Below are 19,494 nucleotides of genomic sequence, written 5' to 3'. Positions count from 1 at the left end.
CACACAGTTGGTAGGGTGGTTCCACATTTGATTTAAATGCTGAAGCTAAGGAACGTTAATCTTTCGCCCTGCTTCATGAATGACTGCCCTATTTTTTGTTCTCACCTTATTCTCCTCAAAACCAGTCGAAAAATTTCGCGGCAGCCCTCGCGTGTATTCGCGGTGTAGTTACAGACAATCAAATTGTCGAGTAAATATTTGCGTGCTTGTTGGTAGTCGCAAGCTTTCGTCGTACGAACGACTACGATGAATCAGTCGTGAAATGCACGTTCAGCTGCGCAGTTGAGTTTCATTCAATTTATTGCTTCCACTCGCATAGGCAAAGAATCCATCGATTAAGTTGATTGCGCTGGAAATGTAGTTTTTTTTTGTTGTTCCAGAATATAATTAAGGAGATTTATGTGCATTTTCATTTATATTACTAAGGTTATATAGACTGATTATTGTAAAGAAAAGACTGTACGAAAACTTTTACAATTAGTGAAGTGCTGAACGAATCCAGTGCTCGGAAATAGTGAAGGACTGTTTAACGTACCGATGGTAAAAAGTGCGAAAGAAGTTGGACAATTTCACAACCCAGGCCGCAAACAGTGCCAGTTTCGTTTGAATAGTTAGTGACGTCATCCAAAGATAAGCCTCGCTGCTCATCATCAGTTGGTATCGTGGTTGTTCCGGAAATACAGCTTACTTTGAAGTAGCAATCAACCCTACAAGCAGGTAAATAGTCATAGATCAGATCTGGCCTGGCATTAGATACTCATGGTTTCCTTTTGACTAATGAGCGCAATGCGAAATGATAATTATTGTTCGCCATTTTACTAACTTGATAAAAATTACTGCATTGGTGAGAAAAGAGCTTAATGGTCGTACCGAATTTAATCGGCTGTAATTAAAATGAGCAAACATGCAAATAATATCTTTGTGGTACGATAGTAATTCATTTTTTGTTGTATTGTTTACAATTTCATCATTGCATCATACAATGTGCGACTTATATTTTAATACAATTTCGGTTTTTCATGTAATATTCAAATTCATGTTGCAAAATACATTGTTAGTGTGATTAACTAAACAGCGTAAAATGCTGCGTAAGTCACGTAGTGAAATGTTTCATGAAATTGCGAATTAAATAATCATAGATTGTCTTGGTGATCGCGATGTTCATACAGGATAATGTTTACACAGCGGCTTACGCTGTTTAGTGAATTCCCCTATTGTTTCTTTTAATTGGCGTTAATTTAAAAGAAAAATCTTCCATGCAGCATTAAAAAAATCATTGGCATGCCAAAACTTGTATTTCAACTAATTCAGGTTGAATAGACCAAAATCGTTGAAATCTGTTCGTTAGAAATCTTTTTCTAAAATGTCTGCGAGATCTATTAAAAAGCGTAAAATTTCATTGTATTCTCTGTGTCCACATGTTTGAACTAGCTTATAACATAAACAATCATATACAAATAAAAGAGAAAATTTGTTGAAAAACTTTAAAGTGTACTTTTTTAACACTCTCCCCTACATAGTATAACACTTGGTTCAAACATTTCAGTCGGAGGTTGGCAAAGCGATAACGGACGCCACCCTTCTGTGTTATACCTATAATACCAATACATCTGTGTTCACGTGAACAAAACAAAAAGTTGTTTACAGAAAATTTATATGTTAACGTTTTATTTGCAAATCATGTAGATCGTACACAAAGAGAATATTGATTGCTTTCTTTTGCTAGTACAAAAATGCTCTATCGATAGGCTGATCATACGTCCCGTATTCAACGGGACAGTACCGTTTTTATGACCTTTTAGGGTTGTCCCGTCGTAGTGCAAATAATATCTTAGTGATACGATAGTAATTCATTTTTTGTTGTATTGCTTACAATTTCATCATTGCATCATACAATGTGCGACTTATATTTTAATACAATTTCGATTTTTCATGTAATATTCAAAATCATTTTGCAAAATAAATTGTTAGTGGGATTAACTAACAGCGTAAACTGATGCGTAAGTCACGTAGTGAAAAGTTTCATAAAATTGCGAATTAATTAATCAAAGATTGTCATGGTGATCGTGATGTTCATACAGGATAATGTTTACACAGCTGCTTACGCTGTTTAGTGAATTCCCCTATTGTTTCTTTTAATTGGCGTTAATTTAAAAGAAAAATCCTCCATGCCATATTGAAGGAATCAAGAGCATGCCGAAATTTGTGATTTCAACTAACTCAGGTTGAATAGATCAAAAATTTTGAAATCTGTGCGTTGGAAATCTTTTTATAAAATGTAGCGAGATCCATTAAAAAGGGTAAAATTTTCATTGCATTCTCTGTGTCCAGATTTTTCGGCCTACACACTTAAAATAAAGTACCGTATTCAGCTATTCTATTTTCGGTAAAAGTTCAGATTACCGAATATTCAGCAACATATTACCGCAGTTCGTCAAAAAATTACCGAACGTTCGGTAAACTCTACTGAATCATTGGTAATGTTTACCGAACGTTCGGTAAAAAATAGCCGAACTTCGGTAAAACTGTGCTGAACTTCGGTAATCCGAACTTTTACCGAAAATAGAACAGCCGAACAAGTGACTCTGAAGTAAGTGTGTAGCTCATAACATAAACAATCATACCCAAATAAAAGAGAAAATTTGTTGAAAAACTTTAAAGTGTGCTTTTTTAACACTCTCCCCTACATAGTATAACACTCAATTCAATCATTTAAGTCGGAAGTTTGCAAAGCGATAACGTACGCCACCCTTCTGTGTAATACCCATAATACCAATACATCTGTGTTCACGTGAACAAAACAAAAAGTTGTTTACAGAAAATTAATCCGTAGACTTTTGTTCATACAAAAATTTGAAAATTTGTATGGAGCGTAGACTTTTGCCTAAACCCCCCTTCCCCCATCTGAGTCTACGTAGTTTATGGACAGGCCCTAGGTTAACGATTAATTTGCAAATCATGTAGATCGTACACAAAGAGAATAATGATTGCTTTCTTTTGCTAGTACAAAACTATTCTATCGATCACAAACATGTAAAGATGGGGTAACCACGGAGCTGAAGCCGTTTGGCATGCTCATTACTGTACACCAGGGGTTTTAGAATCGTGCACCGCGGTGCACTTGATTCATCGTAAAGCTTTGGCAAGTGCACCGCGACACGTGTAAATTCTGTCTTCACCTTGGTCTTCACTTTACATACACTATGTGGAAATAAAAAAAAGAAAGGTGATGATTGTCGTTGGGGGTCAGTTGATTTTTAAAGGAATCCAAAGCTTCGCAAACACAAATATGAAACATCTAACAAAAGCTCCGCAAGAATATGTATTTTCTTTGAAATCTATCATGCACGCAAGGAATTTGCAACGCATCTTCACTTGATGTTCTTGAAGATCTCAGAAGTAATCCAACTAGTATGCCTATCAATAATCTCGTAACTCATTCAACACTCTCTAGAAATATCCTCTGCTAAAAAACAGGTCGAACAACTGTTTTAAGCGTAGTAATCTTCGACAAAAATGCAAGCCCTTGTCATATTGCACTAATTTTTTAAAGTTTATCAACAATATATTGATACTTAATACAACGTTATAAAATGTAATATTTTTCCATGGCGAGTTAAGTAATACCGCCCGAATAAAAAATACAGTAGAAAAACCGAACGTTGTATTGTAACAGTACTATTTAAAACCATATTTTTACAATAGACACCACTGTAAAAATAAAAATACAAAAACAATAAAATGTAATGTAGAACCCAATACAGTAAATTGTAAATACGATTTTTACAAACTACTATACGGGTGGTTAAGTATCGTAACAATATAAAAAAATATTTTTCTCCATATATATTTTTTTGCAAAACCATACATTATATTGTAAATGAATTGTTATAAATACTGATATGTGGGTTTTAATATACCGTACATTGTATGGTACACATATGGTTTCAAACAATAAAATGTACCGTAAATATATTGTTTTTAATTGTAGTTTCACTACTGGTTATACATTTAATTAAATGGTTTTGGAATGGTTCTCTTTTGTTATGTTGTATTGGTTTACATTACATAAACCATATAATGTTATATTATCTTGTCATTTTCCTCTCGTTAATGGCATCTTAGGCTTACTAGCATTATGAGAATGCGCTTTGGGAATTCTCCAGAGCGTTTTGGATAACCCCTCATATTGGATCGCCCACGTTTGTCTGAGTAGTCTCTGATTGCATTAACAGTTGCAGCTTAGGCTCCCATGCCCCACCAGCCAGATAACTGGGTTTCGCAAACTAAGCATTATTTGTGGCAACACTTTGAGCGGCATGATGGAACTATGCCGAGCGCGCTAAGTATTATTAGACCACTAATGTAGTTGCATGAAGTGGGTGACGAGGTACATAAGTATCATTACAGCGTGCTTAACCGTTATTGCAATATTGAGGCTCCAGTTTGACTTAAGTTTGAAATACACGGGGAAATACATAACAACTCATGAGAAAACTGTCAAGTTCGATTCAAGTATAAGTTAGGTTAAAAAGCGAACCCACAGATGAACCTATGTTAGAATTTCTTTCAGTATTCAGTCCAGTCCATATGTTAAAGATGGCTCTACGATAAAGTACGTCAATCGTATTCCTCTCATCGCACTCTACATACCTAGTCCACCATATCTCTTGGATCTGCAGTTCTTAAGAGATCTGGTTTACTACTTATTTAAACATTTAATTGACTTTAAATTAATGATGATGATTAACCTGGGCTTGTTAGGGGAATATCCGTAAGTAAAATAAAATCGCGTTAAGTACTGTTCCTTTGATTCTTAGTGGAATTCAAAGGAACAGTACTTAACGCGATTTTCTTTTTACTTTTAAATTGATGTTTCAACTTATTTACTTTTTTTCTTTCCTTTCCTTTGCATCAAAAAAGTCACAGACATCAATAAAACAAAGCACGGAAAAAATCTAAAACTGAATAAATAATTAATAATGCACGGAATAAGAATGTTTCGGAAAAGTGAATGGTTCAAACGTAAGAAAAACAGTATAATATATTGTTACATAAAGATCGAATGTAAATGTATAGTAGCTACAATGTGCGAAGCTTTTAGTAAACCATTTCATTACAATATACATTATTGTGGCTGGTACACTGTATGGTGCAAGAATGGTTTTCACCAAACACCCTATGGTTAGTTTTTATCCGGGCGGGTTGAAATTTTTACCCATATAGAGGAAAATAAGTCAAATTTACAGTACCACACAAAAATTTCTAAATGTGTTCTTCCTTTAAGCTAAATTGTGTTAGAACTTACTTTTTGGGGCCACCCTATTGTGGCCACCCAGACTTTTTCCTGGGCCTCAGGGTCGTTTAACAAGACTCCAGGGAGAAATTGGAGGAATAACGGAAGAACTTCCCTTAAAAAAAACCCGACGTAGTCCTACGTCAAAATGCAGCTAAAGTGGACCAAACTATTTTGAGATAGTGAAAGGGATTGAGTGGTAAAAATAAGGGAAAATCGTAAAATTTCTAGTTTCACATATTCATTTTTGTTTTAATTTCATGCAATTTTCGTGGAAACACGGACATTGGGAAAAGAATGAAATGGGGTATTACACACCTTTTGCCGCATCCATGATGTTCGCCTTGTTCTCCGGATCCGCTGGACTAGGCGTTGGGCTGGGCGGACACCCCGGCGGAGAGCCCTGCGACGTGGTCCGGAAGCACCATTTCCAGAGGTGATCTTCAAACGCAGGCAATTTTATCCGTCCTAAAGGGGTTGGCACACACAAGCAGATTTCCCACGTGACTCCGCTCCGATTCGCCAAGGGTCCTTGCGCGACAGTCGGGCCAAAATCAAAAAGGCGAGATGGCACACCGACTACCGCTTCTCCGAACTCGCTAAATTTGACCGGGCACTTCCGTCCAGTCGGGCCAAGGAGGAAAGATGGCACACCGACTCTCACCTTGATGAAATCACAATGGCCGGCGGGACATGCGGCACTCCGGTTGGCGTCCTCACGAGACTTGTACAGGCTAAACGACCGTCGGGCCAAAAGGGCGGATGGCACACCGACACTGGTCTTAATGCACTTGATGATAGCGGTACTCCGATTGGCGTCCTCACGAAATTTTCACAGGTTAAGCGACCGTCCGTCGGGCCAAAAGGGACGGATGGCACACCGACTCTCGCCTTCGAATCACAATGGCCGACAACAAAGGCAGCACTTCGGCGTTTTGCTTCACGGGTTGGTTAATGCCGGACGAACCAGACGAAAACACGGCACTTCGAGAAGATTTTACTTGGTAGGCACCCGGAATCACGTACCGGTCACAATCCGCTCAGATCATTCCACAAAATCAGCTTAACAATTAACAAGAGGAGGGCCACAATCTCCCGGTGGACAGTCTCTATTATTGATTGTTACGTGATTTTGTGGGAAAGAGTTCCTCTACATGGACAAAATCATTCCACAAAATCAGCTTAACAATTAACAAGAGGAGGGCCACTTTCCCCTTCGTCCCCTAAAAAAAAAAAAACATTTTTTTTTATCTGGAGTGAGGGATGAATGTTACCTTTTAGAAAGGTTACATTTTGTATGTAATATTTTTTTTCTTTGTACATATTTTCTTATTTGTTTTTGTTAATATCATTATTATTATTATCGCATAACCTAAAAATAAATATTGAATTCAAATTGGTAAACTAGGGATTAAGCCGAATATTCATGAACTGAACGTAAAAAGAATTAGAAACGAAAACTAAATTGATCGAAAGACACCCGCTCCTTGAACATCCCCATTTCCCAAAACCACCCGTAACGCACCCACACGATGATACCAGTAGTCGGAGTTGGCGAAACGATCGCTGGCGACGACGATGACGAAGACGACGCTGGCAAGGGATAAAACCACTGGTCATCGCCCAAACAAGAGGACAGAAGGTGAACAGCAATTAACACAAAAAGTTGTGCCGTTTTAAATATTAAATTGCTTTCTTTTATTCGACCAATTAGTGAACGCGTGTGCTGGATTTTGGTGGAGTAATCTGAGCGGATTGTGACCGGTACGTGATTCCGGGTGCCTACCAAGTAAAATCTTCTCGAAGTGCCGTGTTTTCGTCTGGTTCGTCCGGCATTAACCAACCCGTGAAGCAAAACGCCGAAGTGCTGCCTTTGTTGTCGGCCATTGTGATTCGAAGGCGAGAGTCGGTGTGCCATCCGTCCCTTTTGGCCCGACGGACGGTCGCTTAACCTGTGAAAATTTCGTGAGGACGCCAATCGGAGTACCGCTATCATCAAGTGCATTAAGACCAGTGTCGGTGTGCCATCCGCCCTTTTGGCCCGACGGTCGTTTAGCCTGTACAAGTCTCGTGAGGACGCCAACCGGAGTGCCGCATGTCCCGCCGGCCATTGTGATTTCATCAAGGTGAGAGTCGGTGTGCCATCTTTCCTCCTTGGCCCGACTGGACGGAAGTGCCCGGTCAAATTTAGCGAGTTCGGAGAAGCGGTAGTCGGTGTGCCATCTCGCCTTTTTGATTTTGGCCCGACTGTCGCGCAAGGACCCTTGGCGAATCGGAGCGGAGTCACGTGGGAAATCTGCTTGTGTGTGCCAACCCCTTTAGGACGGATAAAATTGCCTGCGTTTGAAGATCACCTCTGGAAATGGTGCTTCCGGACCACGTCGCAGGGCTCTCCGCCGGGGTGTCCGCCCAGCCCAACGCCTAGTCCAGCGGATCCGGAGAACAAGGCGAACATCATGGATGCGGCAAAAGGTGTGTAATACCCCATTTCATTCTTTTCCCAATGTCCGTGTTTCCACGAAAATTGCATGAAATTAAAACAAAAATGAATATGTGAAACTAGAAATTTTACGATTTTCCCTTATTTTTACCACTCAATCCCTTTCACTATCTCAAAATAGTTTGGTCCACTTTAGCTGCATTTTGACGTAGGACTACGTCGGGTTTTTTTTAAGGGAAGTTCTTCCGTTATTCCTCCAATTTCTCCCTGGAGTCTTGTTAAACGACCCTGAGGCCCAGGAAAAAGTCTGGGTGGCCACAATAGGGTGGCCCCAAAAAGTAAGTTCTAACAATTGGCCCCACGTTGGGCGCCAATTGTTAGAACTTACTTTTTGGGGCCACCCTATTGTGGCCACCCAGACTTTTTCCTGGGCCTCAGGGTCGTTTAACAAGACTCCAGGGAGAAATTGGAGGAATAACGGAAGAACTTCCCTTAAAAAAAACCCGACGTAGTCCTACGTCAAAATGCAGCTAAAGTGGACCAAACTATTTTGAGATAGTGAAAGGGATTGAGTGGTAAAAATAAGGGAAAATCGTAAAATTTCTAGTTTCACATATTCATTTTTGTTTTAATTTCATGCAATTTTCGTGGAAACACGGACATTGGGAAAAGAATGAAATGGGGTATTACACACCTTTTGCCGCATCCATGATGTTCGCCTTGTTCTCCGGATCCGCTGGACTAGGCGTTGGGCTGGGCGGACACCCCGGCGGAGAGCCCTGCGACGTGGTCCGGAAGCACCATTTCCAGAGGTGATCTTCAAACGCAGGCAATTTTATCCGTCCTAAAGGGGTTGGCACACACAAGCAGATTTCCCACGTGACTCCGCTCCGATTCGCCAAGGGTCCTTGCGCGACAGTCGGGCCAAAATCAAAAAGGCGAGATGGCACACCGACTACCGCTTCTCCGAACTCGCTAAATTTGACCGGGCACTTCCGTCCAGTCGGGCCAAGGAGGAAAGATGGCACACCGACTCTCACCTTGATGAAATCACAATGGCCGGCGGGACATGCGGCACTCCGGTTGGCGTCCTCACGAGACTTGTACAGGCTAAACGACCGTCGGGCCAAAAGGGCGGATGGCACACCGACACTGGTCTTAATGCACTTGATGATAGCGGTACTCCGATTGGCGTCCTCACGAAATTTTCACAGGTTAAGCGACCGTCCGTCGGGCCAAAAGGGACGGATGGCACACCGACTCTCGCCTTCGAATCACAATGGCCGACAACAAAGGCAGCACTTCGGCGTTTTGCTTCACGGGTTGGTTAATGCCGGACGAACCAGACGAAAACACGGCACTTCGAGAAGATTTTACTTGGTAGGCACCCGGAATCACGTACCGGTCACAATCCGCTCAGATCATTCCACAAAATCAGCTTAACAATTAACAAGAGGAGGGCCACAATCTCCCGGTGGACAGTCTCTATTATTGATTGTTACGTGATTTTGTGGGAAAGAGTTCCTCTACATGGACAAAATCATTCCACAAAATCAGCTTAACAATTAACAAGAGGAGGGCCACTAAAACAAATCCATTTCCCCTTCGTCCCCTAAAAAAAAAAAAACATTTTTTTTTATCTGGAGTGAGGGATGAATGTTACCTTTTAGAAAGGTTACATTTTGTATGTAATATTTTTTTTCTTTGTACATATTTTCTTATTTGTTTTTGTTAATATCATTATTATTATTATCGCATAACCTAAAAATAAATATTGAATTCAAATTGGTAAACTAGGGATTAAGCCGAATATTCATGAACTGAACGTAAAAAGAATTAGAAACGAAAACTAAATTGATCGAAAGACACCCGCTCCTTGAACATCCCCATTTCCCAAAACCACCCGTAACGCACCCACACGATGATACCAGTAGTCGGAGTTGGCGAAACGATCGCTGGCGACGACGATGACGAAGACGACGCTGGCAAGGGATAAAACCACTGGTCATCGCCCAAACAAGAGGACAGAAGGTGAACAGCAATTAACACAAAAAGTTGTGCCGTTTTAAATATTAAATTGCTTTCTTTTATTCGACCAATTAGTGAACGCGTGTGCTGGATTTTGGTGGAGTAATCTGAGCGGATTGTGACCGGTACGTGATTCCGGGTGCCTACCAAGTAAAATCTTCTCGAAGTGCCGTGTTTTCGTCTGGTTCGTCCGGCATTAACCAACCCGTGAAGCAAAACGGCACTTCGAGAAGATTTTACTTGGTAGGCACCCGGAATCACGTACCGGTCACAATCCGCTCAGATTACTCCACCAAAATCCAGCACACGCGTTCACTAATTGGTCGAATAAAAGAAAGCAATTTAATATTTAAAACGGCACAACTTTTTGTGTTAATTGCTGTTCACCTTCTGTCCTCTTGTTTGGGCGATGACCAGTGGTTTTATCCCTTGCCAGCGTCGTCTTCGTCATCGTCGTCGCCAGCGATCGTTTCGCCAACTCCGACTACTGGTATCATCGTGTGGGTGCGTTACGGGTGGTTTTGGGAAATGGGGATGTTCAAGGAGCGGGTGTCTTTCGATCAATTTAGTTTTCGTTTCTAATTCTTTTTACGTTCAGTTCATGAATATTCGGCTTAATCCCTAGTTTACCAATTTGAATTCAATATTTATTTTTAGGTTATGCGATAATAATAATAATGATATTAACAAAAACAAATAAGAAAATATGTACAAAGAAAAAAAATATTACATACAAAATGTAACCTTTCTAAAAGGTAACATTCATCCCTCACTCCAGATAAAAAAAAATGTTTTTTTTTTTTAGGGGACGAAGGGGAAATGGATTTGTTTTAGTGGCCCTCCTCTTGTTAATTGTTAAGCTGATTTTGTGGAATGATTTTGTCCATGTAGAGGAACTCTTTCCCACAAAATCACGTAACAATCAATAATAGAGACTGTCCACCGGGAGATTGTGGCCCTCCTCTTGTTAATTGTTAAGCTGATTTTGTGGAATGATCTGAGCGGATTGTGACCGGTACGTGATTCCGGGTGCCTACCAAGTAAAATCTTCTCGAAGTGCCGTGTTTTCGTCTGGTTCGTCCGGCATTAACCAACCCGTGAAGCAAAACGCCGAAGTGCTGCCTTTGTTGTCGGCCATTGTGATTCGAAGGCGAGAGTCGGTGTGCCATCCGTCCCTTTTGGCCCGACGGACGGTCGCTTAACCTGTGAAAATTTCGTGAGGACGCCAATCGGAGTACCGCTATCATCAAGTGCATTAAGACCAGTGTCGGTGTGCCATCCGCCCTTTTGGCCCGACGGTCGTTTAGCCTGTACAAGTCTCGTGAGGACGCCAACCGGAGTGCCGCATGTCCCGCCGGCCATTGTGATTTCATCAAGGTGAGAGTCGGTGTGCCATCTTTCCTCCTTGGCCCGACTGGACGGAAGTGCCCGGTCAAATTTAGCGAGTTCGGAGAAGCGGTAGTCGGTGTGCCATCTCGCCTTTTTGATTTTGGCCCGACTGTCGCGCAAGGACCCTTGGCGAATCGGAGCGGAGTCACGTGGGAAATCTGCTTGTGTGTGCCAACCCCTTTAGGACGGATAAAATTGCCTGCGTTTGAAGATCACCTCTGGAAATGGTGCTTCCGGACCACGTCGCAGGGCTCTCCGCCGGGGTGTCCGCCCAGCCCAACGCCTAGTCCAGCGGATCCGGAGAACAAGGCGAACATCATGGATGCGGCAAAAGGTGTGTAATACCCCATAACATGCCTGCGCAGCCCAAATAGCACATGCGTTCACTAATTGGTCGAATAAAAGAAAGCAATTTAATATTTAAAACGGCACAACTTTTTGTGTTAATTGCTGTTCACCTTCTGTCCTCTTGTTTGGGCGATGACCAGTGGTTTTATCCCTTGCCAGCGTCGTCTTCGTCATCGTCGTCGCCAGCGATCGTTTCGCCAACTCCGACTACTGGTATCATCGTGTGGGTGCGTTACGGGTGGTTTTGGGAAATGGGGATGTTCAAGGAGCGGGTGTCTTTCGATCAATTTAGTTTTCGTTTCTAATTCTTTTTACGTTCAGTTCATGAATATTCGGCTTAATCCCTAGTTTACCAATTTGAATTCAATATTTATTTTTAGGTTATGCGATAATAATAATAATGATATTAACAAAAACAAATAAGAAAATATGTACAAAGAAAAAAAATATTACATACAAAATGTAACCTTTCTAAAAGGTAACAATTGGCTCTAAAATATCTGATTAAAGATAAATTGAGAACAGAAGTGGCAAATCTTTGGACATCAACACTAAAATTTATTGACAATGACGTAAAAAAATTACATTTTTTCGAGAAAAATCCAAAAAAGTGTCTATCCATGATAACTTTTTTCAACGTTCAAAAAGTATCTATGTTTAATAGTTTGTGAAGCATTTCAGGCCAAACATTTCAATAGGTCCTATCTGCATTTGAGAGGCTCTCTTTGTTCACTTTCTCTTTCAATTATTGCAATGTGTACACTTTTCAACTATTTTTGCAGTACAAATCAAAAGGCGATGGTTTTTACCATCGTTCAATGCACGGAGACAATCATAATACAAATAAACAGCTGAAATATTAACGAAAGAGAGGGAAACCAAAGAGAGCCTCTCTTCTGCAGATAGGACCTTTAGACATGTTTGGCCTGATTTGTATATTGTTAGTGTACTTTTAAAATTTCATTCAATTCGGTTCACTGGTTTCCGAGATATTTATGACAGCTCAAAAATGAGTTGTCTAAAAAATAGTGTTTAACCCGAACGGTTCTATAGGTTGGCAAACAGTCAAAATTTGAGATTTTTTGATGTACTCTATGAAAAGTTATAGCATGTTGAAAAAAAAGTTGCCTATCCCAAACATTTTGGCCATCCTCTGTATAAGTCATGAATGCTCAAAAATTTATTATACATATTCAATAATCCGGAGATATAACAGCTCAAAGTTGGCTATCGGATAATTATACCTTTTTATTGAATCTTTCTAACCTTACGTAGGATAGCCCAAACTTTTCCAAATTTGGACCACTTATGCACAACTAGTTGATCAACTTAAAGTATAAATTTTTTGAAGCGCTTTTGAAGAAGTAAAAGTTGTTTGATCTTTTTTTTTTTTGGAAAGTAAAAATTTTATCTGTCTCAATAATTTTGTCTATACGTGTGTCTTTTTCTCCTATCAAAAGTTACCTGCCGTTTTGTAAATCATGTCGCTGGGCCAGGTACCGGTTGTTTGCATAAATACAGCGTAATTTCACAGAGTTTACAAACACTTATTTAAAATCTGAATCCTCCATTAAAAAGCTGAAACTTCCAGCTTTTTAAAATACTAAAAAAAGTTTTAAAAGCACAACATTGAGAATCAATTGAAAACAGGAACGACCCTCCGATTTTCCCAAATTTTGCAGCAGTTGTCTTTTTGCATATGCAAGCGTAAACGTGCGTAAACTATTATGCTGTTGTGTGTCGTTGCCGGTGCGCATGGAAATATATGGAGAAAACGTTGCATGATTAATAAAAGTGTCGATGACTTTTGATGACATCTATTTTTTTATGTTTTTTTTTCATAGCTTTCAAGAGGTGCAAAAATTTTAAAAATTGATGGTTGCCAACATGGTGAAAAAACAGTTTTGGTATATAAATTCAAAATGGCGGCCGAAATCAGTATGGCCGACCCAAAGTTTTATAACTGCAAAAAGAACCTCTATCTTTCCTCTTTTCAACAACATTTCGTTTTGAAGTGGTTTCTGGAGAAACTTTCGAGTTGTAACGGTTTAAATGAGCCAACAATTGACCAAAATCGAGGGGTCCGCAAAAAATGGTGGGTCCATCAATTTGAGTAACTTTTTTGGGGAGGACTTTCAAAAAATCGCCGCCTTAAACATTTTTGAAGACATGGTGTAAATAGTGGGACGGTCTCAGCAAGATTTACCCTGTTGCTTATTTCGCAATACTTTGTTCTGGGCATTTTAAGAGCATGCAAAAATTCACAGTTTTATTGAAGACGCCAAGTTCGTATCTCATCGATTTTCAGTTACAACTGCTTTTTTTTGCAAAAAATTGTATTTCAAAATTCAATAAAATGATTCTAACTAACAATGTACCTGCAGTTCACAGAGTATGATCTTTCAAAGGTAACCAAGGGATATTAAATGAATGTGCTCCATTTTAGGATATGACTTTTTGTGAAAAAGTAATATTTCGAAAAAAAAATGAAAAACTGTTATACAGCTAGATCTGTTTCTTGGGAAATTTCAGGGATCTTCCTGAAACGTTTTTTAATCAAGAGATACAATAACGGTTTCTTCAGTAAACTTACTCCAAATAAGTTCATCTACAACTTTGTATAATAATTCTGGCGTTCGATTTGAATAAGTCGAATCTACATAGGAATCACTGCAAACATACGACCTATTCAAATCGAACGCCTGAATTGTATAATAAGAAGAAGCTTTCTCAAAGGCACTACCCGAATAAAAAATACAGTAGAAAACTCGAATCTTGTATAGTGTAACAGTACTATTTAGTACCATATTTTTACAATAGACACCACTAGAAAATAAAAATACAAAAACAATATAATGTAATGTAGACACCATACAGTGAATTGTAAATAAGATTTTTACAATATATAATACACTGAGCGGCGGCTTGCGGTGAAAATTACTATTCTGAGGATCAATTTAAATACACAACGCCAGACTGAGTTTCGTTTCAATTCAACAGAATTATGTTTTCAATTTTACCATGGACTCGATTTTCAATTAAAAAAAGTTTCTGTTGGCAACCGGGTTTGAACCAAGAACCTTGACATCACCAGGCTCACACACTACCACTCGATCATCAAACGGGTTGATGTGAGAAGAAACAAAATGCACACAAGAAGCGTTGGTGGGTCTATGATTATGTTTTACCATGGTCAATTTAACCTTCCGTAACTCGCGCGGTTGACTACCTGCGTCAGCACGACGCTAATGCTGAGTACAAAAAGCGAGATTTTTTCAACGTGTTGTACAAAATACAACAGCGCGATCGCTCGAGGGTTAAAAACATTTTTATGCTTGTCATTACTGCAAGCCGCCTTTCAGTGTACAGGTTGTTAAGTATCGTAACAATACAAAAAAAAATTTCTCCATATATATATTTTTGCAAAACCATATATTTTATTGTAAATGAATTGTTTTAAATACTGATACGTGGCTTTAAATATATCGTATGGTATGGTACATGTATGGTTTCAAACAATACAATGTACCGTGAATATATTGTTTTAATTGTAATTTCACTACTGGTTATACATTTAATCGAATGGTTCTGGAATGATTCTCTTTTGTTATGTTGTATTGTTTAAGATTACATAAACCATATAATGTTATATTATCTTGTCATTTTTCTCCTGTTAATAGCATCTTAGGCTTACTAGATTTATTAGAATGCGCTTTGGGAATTCTCCAGCGTGTTTTGGATAACCCTTCATATATAGGATCACCCACGTCTAAGTCTGAGTAGTCTCTGATTGCATTAACAGTTGAAGCTAAGGCTCTCATGCCCCACCAGCCAGATAACGGTGTTTTGCAAACAAAGCACTATTTGTGGCAACACTTTGAGCGGCATGATGGAACTATGCCAGCGCGCCAAGTGTTATTAGACCACTAATGTAATTGCATGAAGTGGGTGACGAGGTACATAAGTATCATTACAACGTGCATATTGCGTTGTTGCAATATTGAGGCTCCAGTTTGACTAAAGTTTGAAATACATAACAACTCATGAGAAAACTGTCATGTTCGATTCAAATATAAGTAAGGTTAAAAAGCGAACCTGCAGACGAATCCTTATTAGAAGTCATTACAGTGTTCAGTCCAGTCCATATGTTAAAGATGGATGTGTACCGTGTACCCTCGTTGGTTTGACTGCATCTAATCTGAACACTTTTTAATTTGATCCCCGTTTATCTGCACATCGTTCAAACTAAAAAAATGTTCAAACGTCATTCTGGAACGGGGTGAAACGGAAAGCAGAATCAAAACAAAACAGTAAAAAGGATTACCATCAGTGTGTTTTTCGATGCCGACAGGGTTACTAGAAGTTCAAATTGAAAATGAACCTCGATGGTTTGCATAAGGTGTCGTTCAAACCAACGGGGACAGACGGTACGTCAAAGATAAAGTTCGTCAATCGCATTTGATTCGGTTGTGATCAAGGAGACGGCAACCTATTTTTTCACTATGGAGTTTGACAGGTTGGATTGTGCCTCCTTACGTGGAGCATAAATTTATGCTCCAGCCAAAATATTCACCAACACAGTCGTGAAATTTGAATGTTTACCTTTTATACGAGGGATATCGGTGCAAAACGCTTACATCACATTAGATCTCATAAAAGTGTTGATCATGAAAAATCGGCATTAATTGATAATTTTCAATTTCAGAGAGTCGATGTTTAGATAAAGTTCCTACAGAGAGTGAGAATTGCTTGTGAAACACAACACAACACGTCTTTTCGAAAACTTTGTTCGCCAGAGTGCGTTTTTCCTTATTTCCTCCCGCTGCTGTATTGAGTAAATGTTGGTATTAGTGAGCACTGGTTGCGCATGATAAGCGGCAACAAAATCAGATCACCGTAGCATCCCCGTGGTTGTGATCGAAGGCAAGTTCACATGAGAGAAGAGGAGAAAACTCCCCTAAATGCAAACACAGAAAGAATAGTGTTGAACTCATCCACTGATTTACGGTAATCTGACCTGCGTCTCTCTGGGTTGACCTACATTCGTATTCCTCTCATCGCACTCTATACATACTTAGCCCGTCATATCTCTTGGATCTGCAGTTCTTAGGACATCTGATTTACCACTTTGCATAAAAAAGTCACATACATCAATAAAACAAAGCAATAAATAATTAGTTTTGACGCATGGATTTGGAGAAAAATCGATTTCCGCTCGCACCCAATTCCGGACTTCTACTGGATTGATAATTAGGAACTACGCCTAGTCGTCGTATCGTGATCGGTTGTCGCATTCTGCGTGGTTTCCTTTAGAAGCAAAATGAACTCCACTCGTAAAGTGGGTTCACATTGGTGACCTTTGATCTGACGAGTCTACCGGCAAAACGTCGTAACAGACGACAGACATTGACTTAATTAGTACCTCAGTTGTATATGCAGCAATATGGACGAGTGTCTAACGTTTCTAAGAAGGTATTTTTAGAAAGCCAATTTTCTGAAACTTTTTCTTTCGTTTTGTCACAGGAAATCCGAATGTTCGACAAGGAAACGGGAGAGTTGGAACTTGGTGCATTCCATTACGATGGTTTGTATTACGACCGGGAGACAGGCGAAAGTAGTTCTCAACCTACGTATGTGGTGCGACGTGAGCGCTCAAAGTTCACCATTCCGAAGCAATACCTGAGGAACTACGAGTCAAGCCATGCTCGCAAACAGGGCTGTATTTCGAAAGTCAACAGCAGCTATCCGCTTGCAAGTCGGGAGAAGATGATGCACCTGAAGGAGGTATTCGTTAAGCGATAATAAGCTCAGGCAGCTACTTTCGAGAGGGTTAGCCAAAATTTCAAATTTGTTAGTTACCTACCCACTTCTTTTTTTATTCGTATCATCAAAATTTGCGGGATAAGACGACTTAAATTGGCTCCTCTGTATTTCACCCATTCACAGGAAATAATCCTTGGTTATAACAAGACAAGTTATCTGTTACTGTTGATTCCGCCGCTCTTTATCATGCCCAAATTGGCTCTAATGCTGATCCTGCTTACCGAAGTGGCGCTGCACCGATGGGCTCACAAGAAAAATGCATGTAACACGAATCCGGAAACATACTACCGTACTCCGCTCCATATCATGACGAGCCAGTTCTGTGGTATCTGCCGTCATGAGCGGCAAATGGATTGGATTGTTAAACTGCAGGATAAACGGATGAGACAAATGCAAAACTATTTCCGAAGAGTGACAAGAACAATCGCATAAAAAGTTCGGAATATATGAATAAAAATGTTTTGTTCTTGAAAACTGTGATGAAATTATTGATCCGAAAGTGGAAGAGTCCTTATTTTATTTCTTTCCTTATTACCCTTCACGTACCCGACCCCTGACAACTCATTTTCAAAATGTTGGCATTTCGTGAATTTTCATCAGATTTTTTTGAAGCCGCCCTCAATCGATCATGAATTGGTGCTAGTTTATTATACTCGAGTGGCCATGCAATATCCGAAACCATTCCGGGGATATTCCGGATTTTACTGGGGTCAGGGAAGTGATTATTTCCGAAATAATATTTCGTGTGTTATTGTGTTTGAACCATCGATTTTCAGCGAAATTTTTGCTGCAAACAGTGAAACACAACTGCGATAAGCCTTTTTACGGAATCATCAGCATCGGTAGCCAAGTTGGATATGTGGCTCGAAATTTCAAAGTGATAACTCTACCACCAAAGCGAATATTCGTATGAAAAAGTATCATCCTAATGCTTACTCGCAGTGATTGTGATGATACTTTTTCTCCTGGTTTGCTGCAGAATTGACAGATTTTTATCACATCAAAAACGCGAGGCAAACAATCATTGAGAAGCAAAAAGTCAATGATTTGTTCGAAATCATAGTGATGCATTATGACACCATAACCAAATTTGAATAAGTTGACCCATCCGGATCTCCATATTCGCATAGTCGATGTAAGCGCCACTGTACTTTACAACATACTTTTGGATTTTTAACAATGAATAAATATAAAATTCATGATTTTTTCCACATTGACATCTAACTTCGACGGTGATCTAACTAAGGATCTAATCTTTTGAATAAAACTGGTCACAAATATGCACACACGTTAGATATTAGCTTTTGTATGGTGGCATTGCCAATGGTGGTTACATTGACTATGCGAATATGGGCAGTGGAGATCAAAGTGGATAATGAAATGATAGATACTACAGCAAAAAATAAATGCAACCCGCCCGATGTAACTCATTCCGATGTACTCAAGGGTCTGTTCCAATTGGAGAAATAAAATTAATTTTCACTTAAACTTGACCACAGACAAACAGACGTAACACCTTGAACGATTTTCATGGAATTCCATCGCCCAGTTCATACTACCATCACCTGGTGGAAAAGTTGCACGAATCACTGTGTTGTGCAATACAGTCAACAGAAGGTGTTAGTGTGAAACGTCAAACGCATAGAAAAACGACGCGCGCGCCTCTGTTTGTGAAAGCCACTACTATGAAAATTTAAAATGATCGTTAAAAGCGTGGTCGATGGAAATTTCGCAAGTGTTACGTCTGTTTGTCTGTGACTTGACGTTGACAGTTCGATAATTATTTCCTTAGGAGAACCACAGACAAACAGATGTAACACCTTGAACGGTTTTCATGGAAATCCACCGCCCAGTTCACACTACCATCACTTGGTGGAAAAGTTGGACGATTCAATGTATTGTGCAATATCGTCAACAGAAAGCGCTAGTGTGAAACGTCAAACGCATAGAAAAACAATACGCGCGCCTCTGGTTGAGAAAGCCACAACCACAGACAAACAGACGTAACACCTTGAACGATTTTCATAAAAATCCATCGCCCAGTTCACACTACCATCACCTGGTGGAAAAGTTGCACGAATCACTGTCTTGTGCAATATTGTCAACAGAAGGCGCTAGTGTGAAACGTCAAACGCATAGAAAAACGATGCGCGCGCCTCTGGTTGTGAAA

The 19,494-nt window shown here is 39.7% G+C and overlaps 1 protein-coding gene across 3 annotated transcripts; it reads left to right on the top strand.

Annotated features, from left to right (window-relative positions):
- The first annotated feature begins 238 nt into the window (after nucleotides 1–238).
- Nucleotides 239–17,798, top strand: LOC109417191 (uncharacterized). 3 transcript variants are annotated; one of them, XM_019691320.3, is made up of 3 exons: nucleotides 239–657; nucleotides 17,025–17,285; nucleotides 17,448–17,798. In XM_019691320.3, exons 2-3 carry the CDS (start codon nucleotides 17,034–17,036, stop codon nucleotides 17,754–17,756), a joined length of 561 nt encoding a protein of 186 aa, XP_019546865.1. In that variant the 5' UTR covers nucleotides 239–657; nucleotides 17,025–17,033; the 3' UTR covers nucleotides 17,757–17,798. The 3 variants fall into 3 exon arrangements, with proteins under 3 accessions (XP_019546865.1, XP_029735787.1, XP_019546863.3); XM_029879927.2 differs by having other exon boundaries at nucleotides 239–717; XM_019691318.3 differs by lacking the exon at nucleotides 239–657 and adding an exon at nucleotides 779–844.
- Nucleotides 17,799–19,494: the final 1,696 nt, after the last annotated feature.

Source organism: Aedes albopictus, chromosome 2 (assembly GCF_035046485.1).
Source record: "Aedes albopictus strain Foshan chromosome 2, AalbF5, whole genome shotgun sequence".
NCBI classification, from domain to species: domain Eukaryota; kingdom Metazoa; phylum Arthropoda; class Insecta; order Diptera; family Culicidae; genus Aedes; species Aedes albopictus.
Note: the sequence above shows the minus strand (reverse complement) of the source record. Positions and strands in the feature narration are given on the sequence as shown.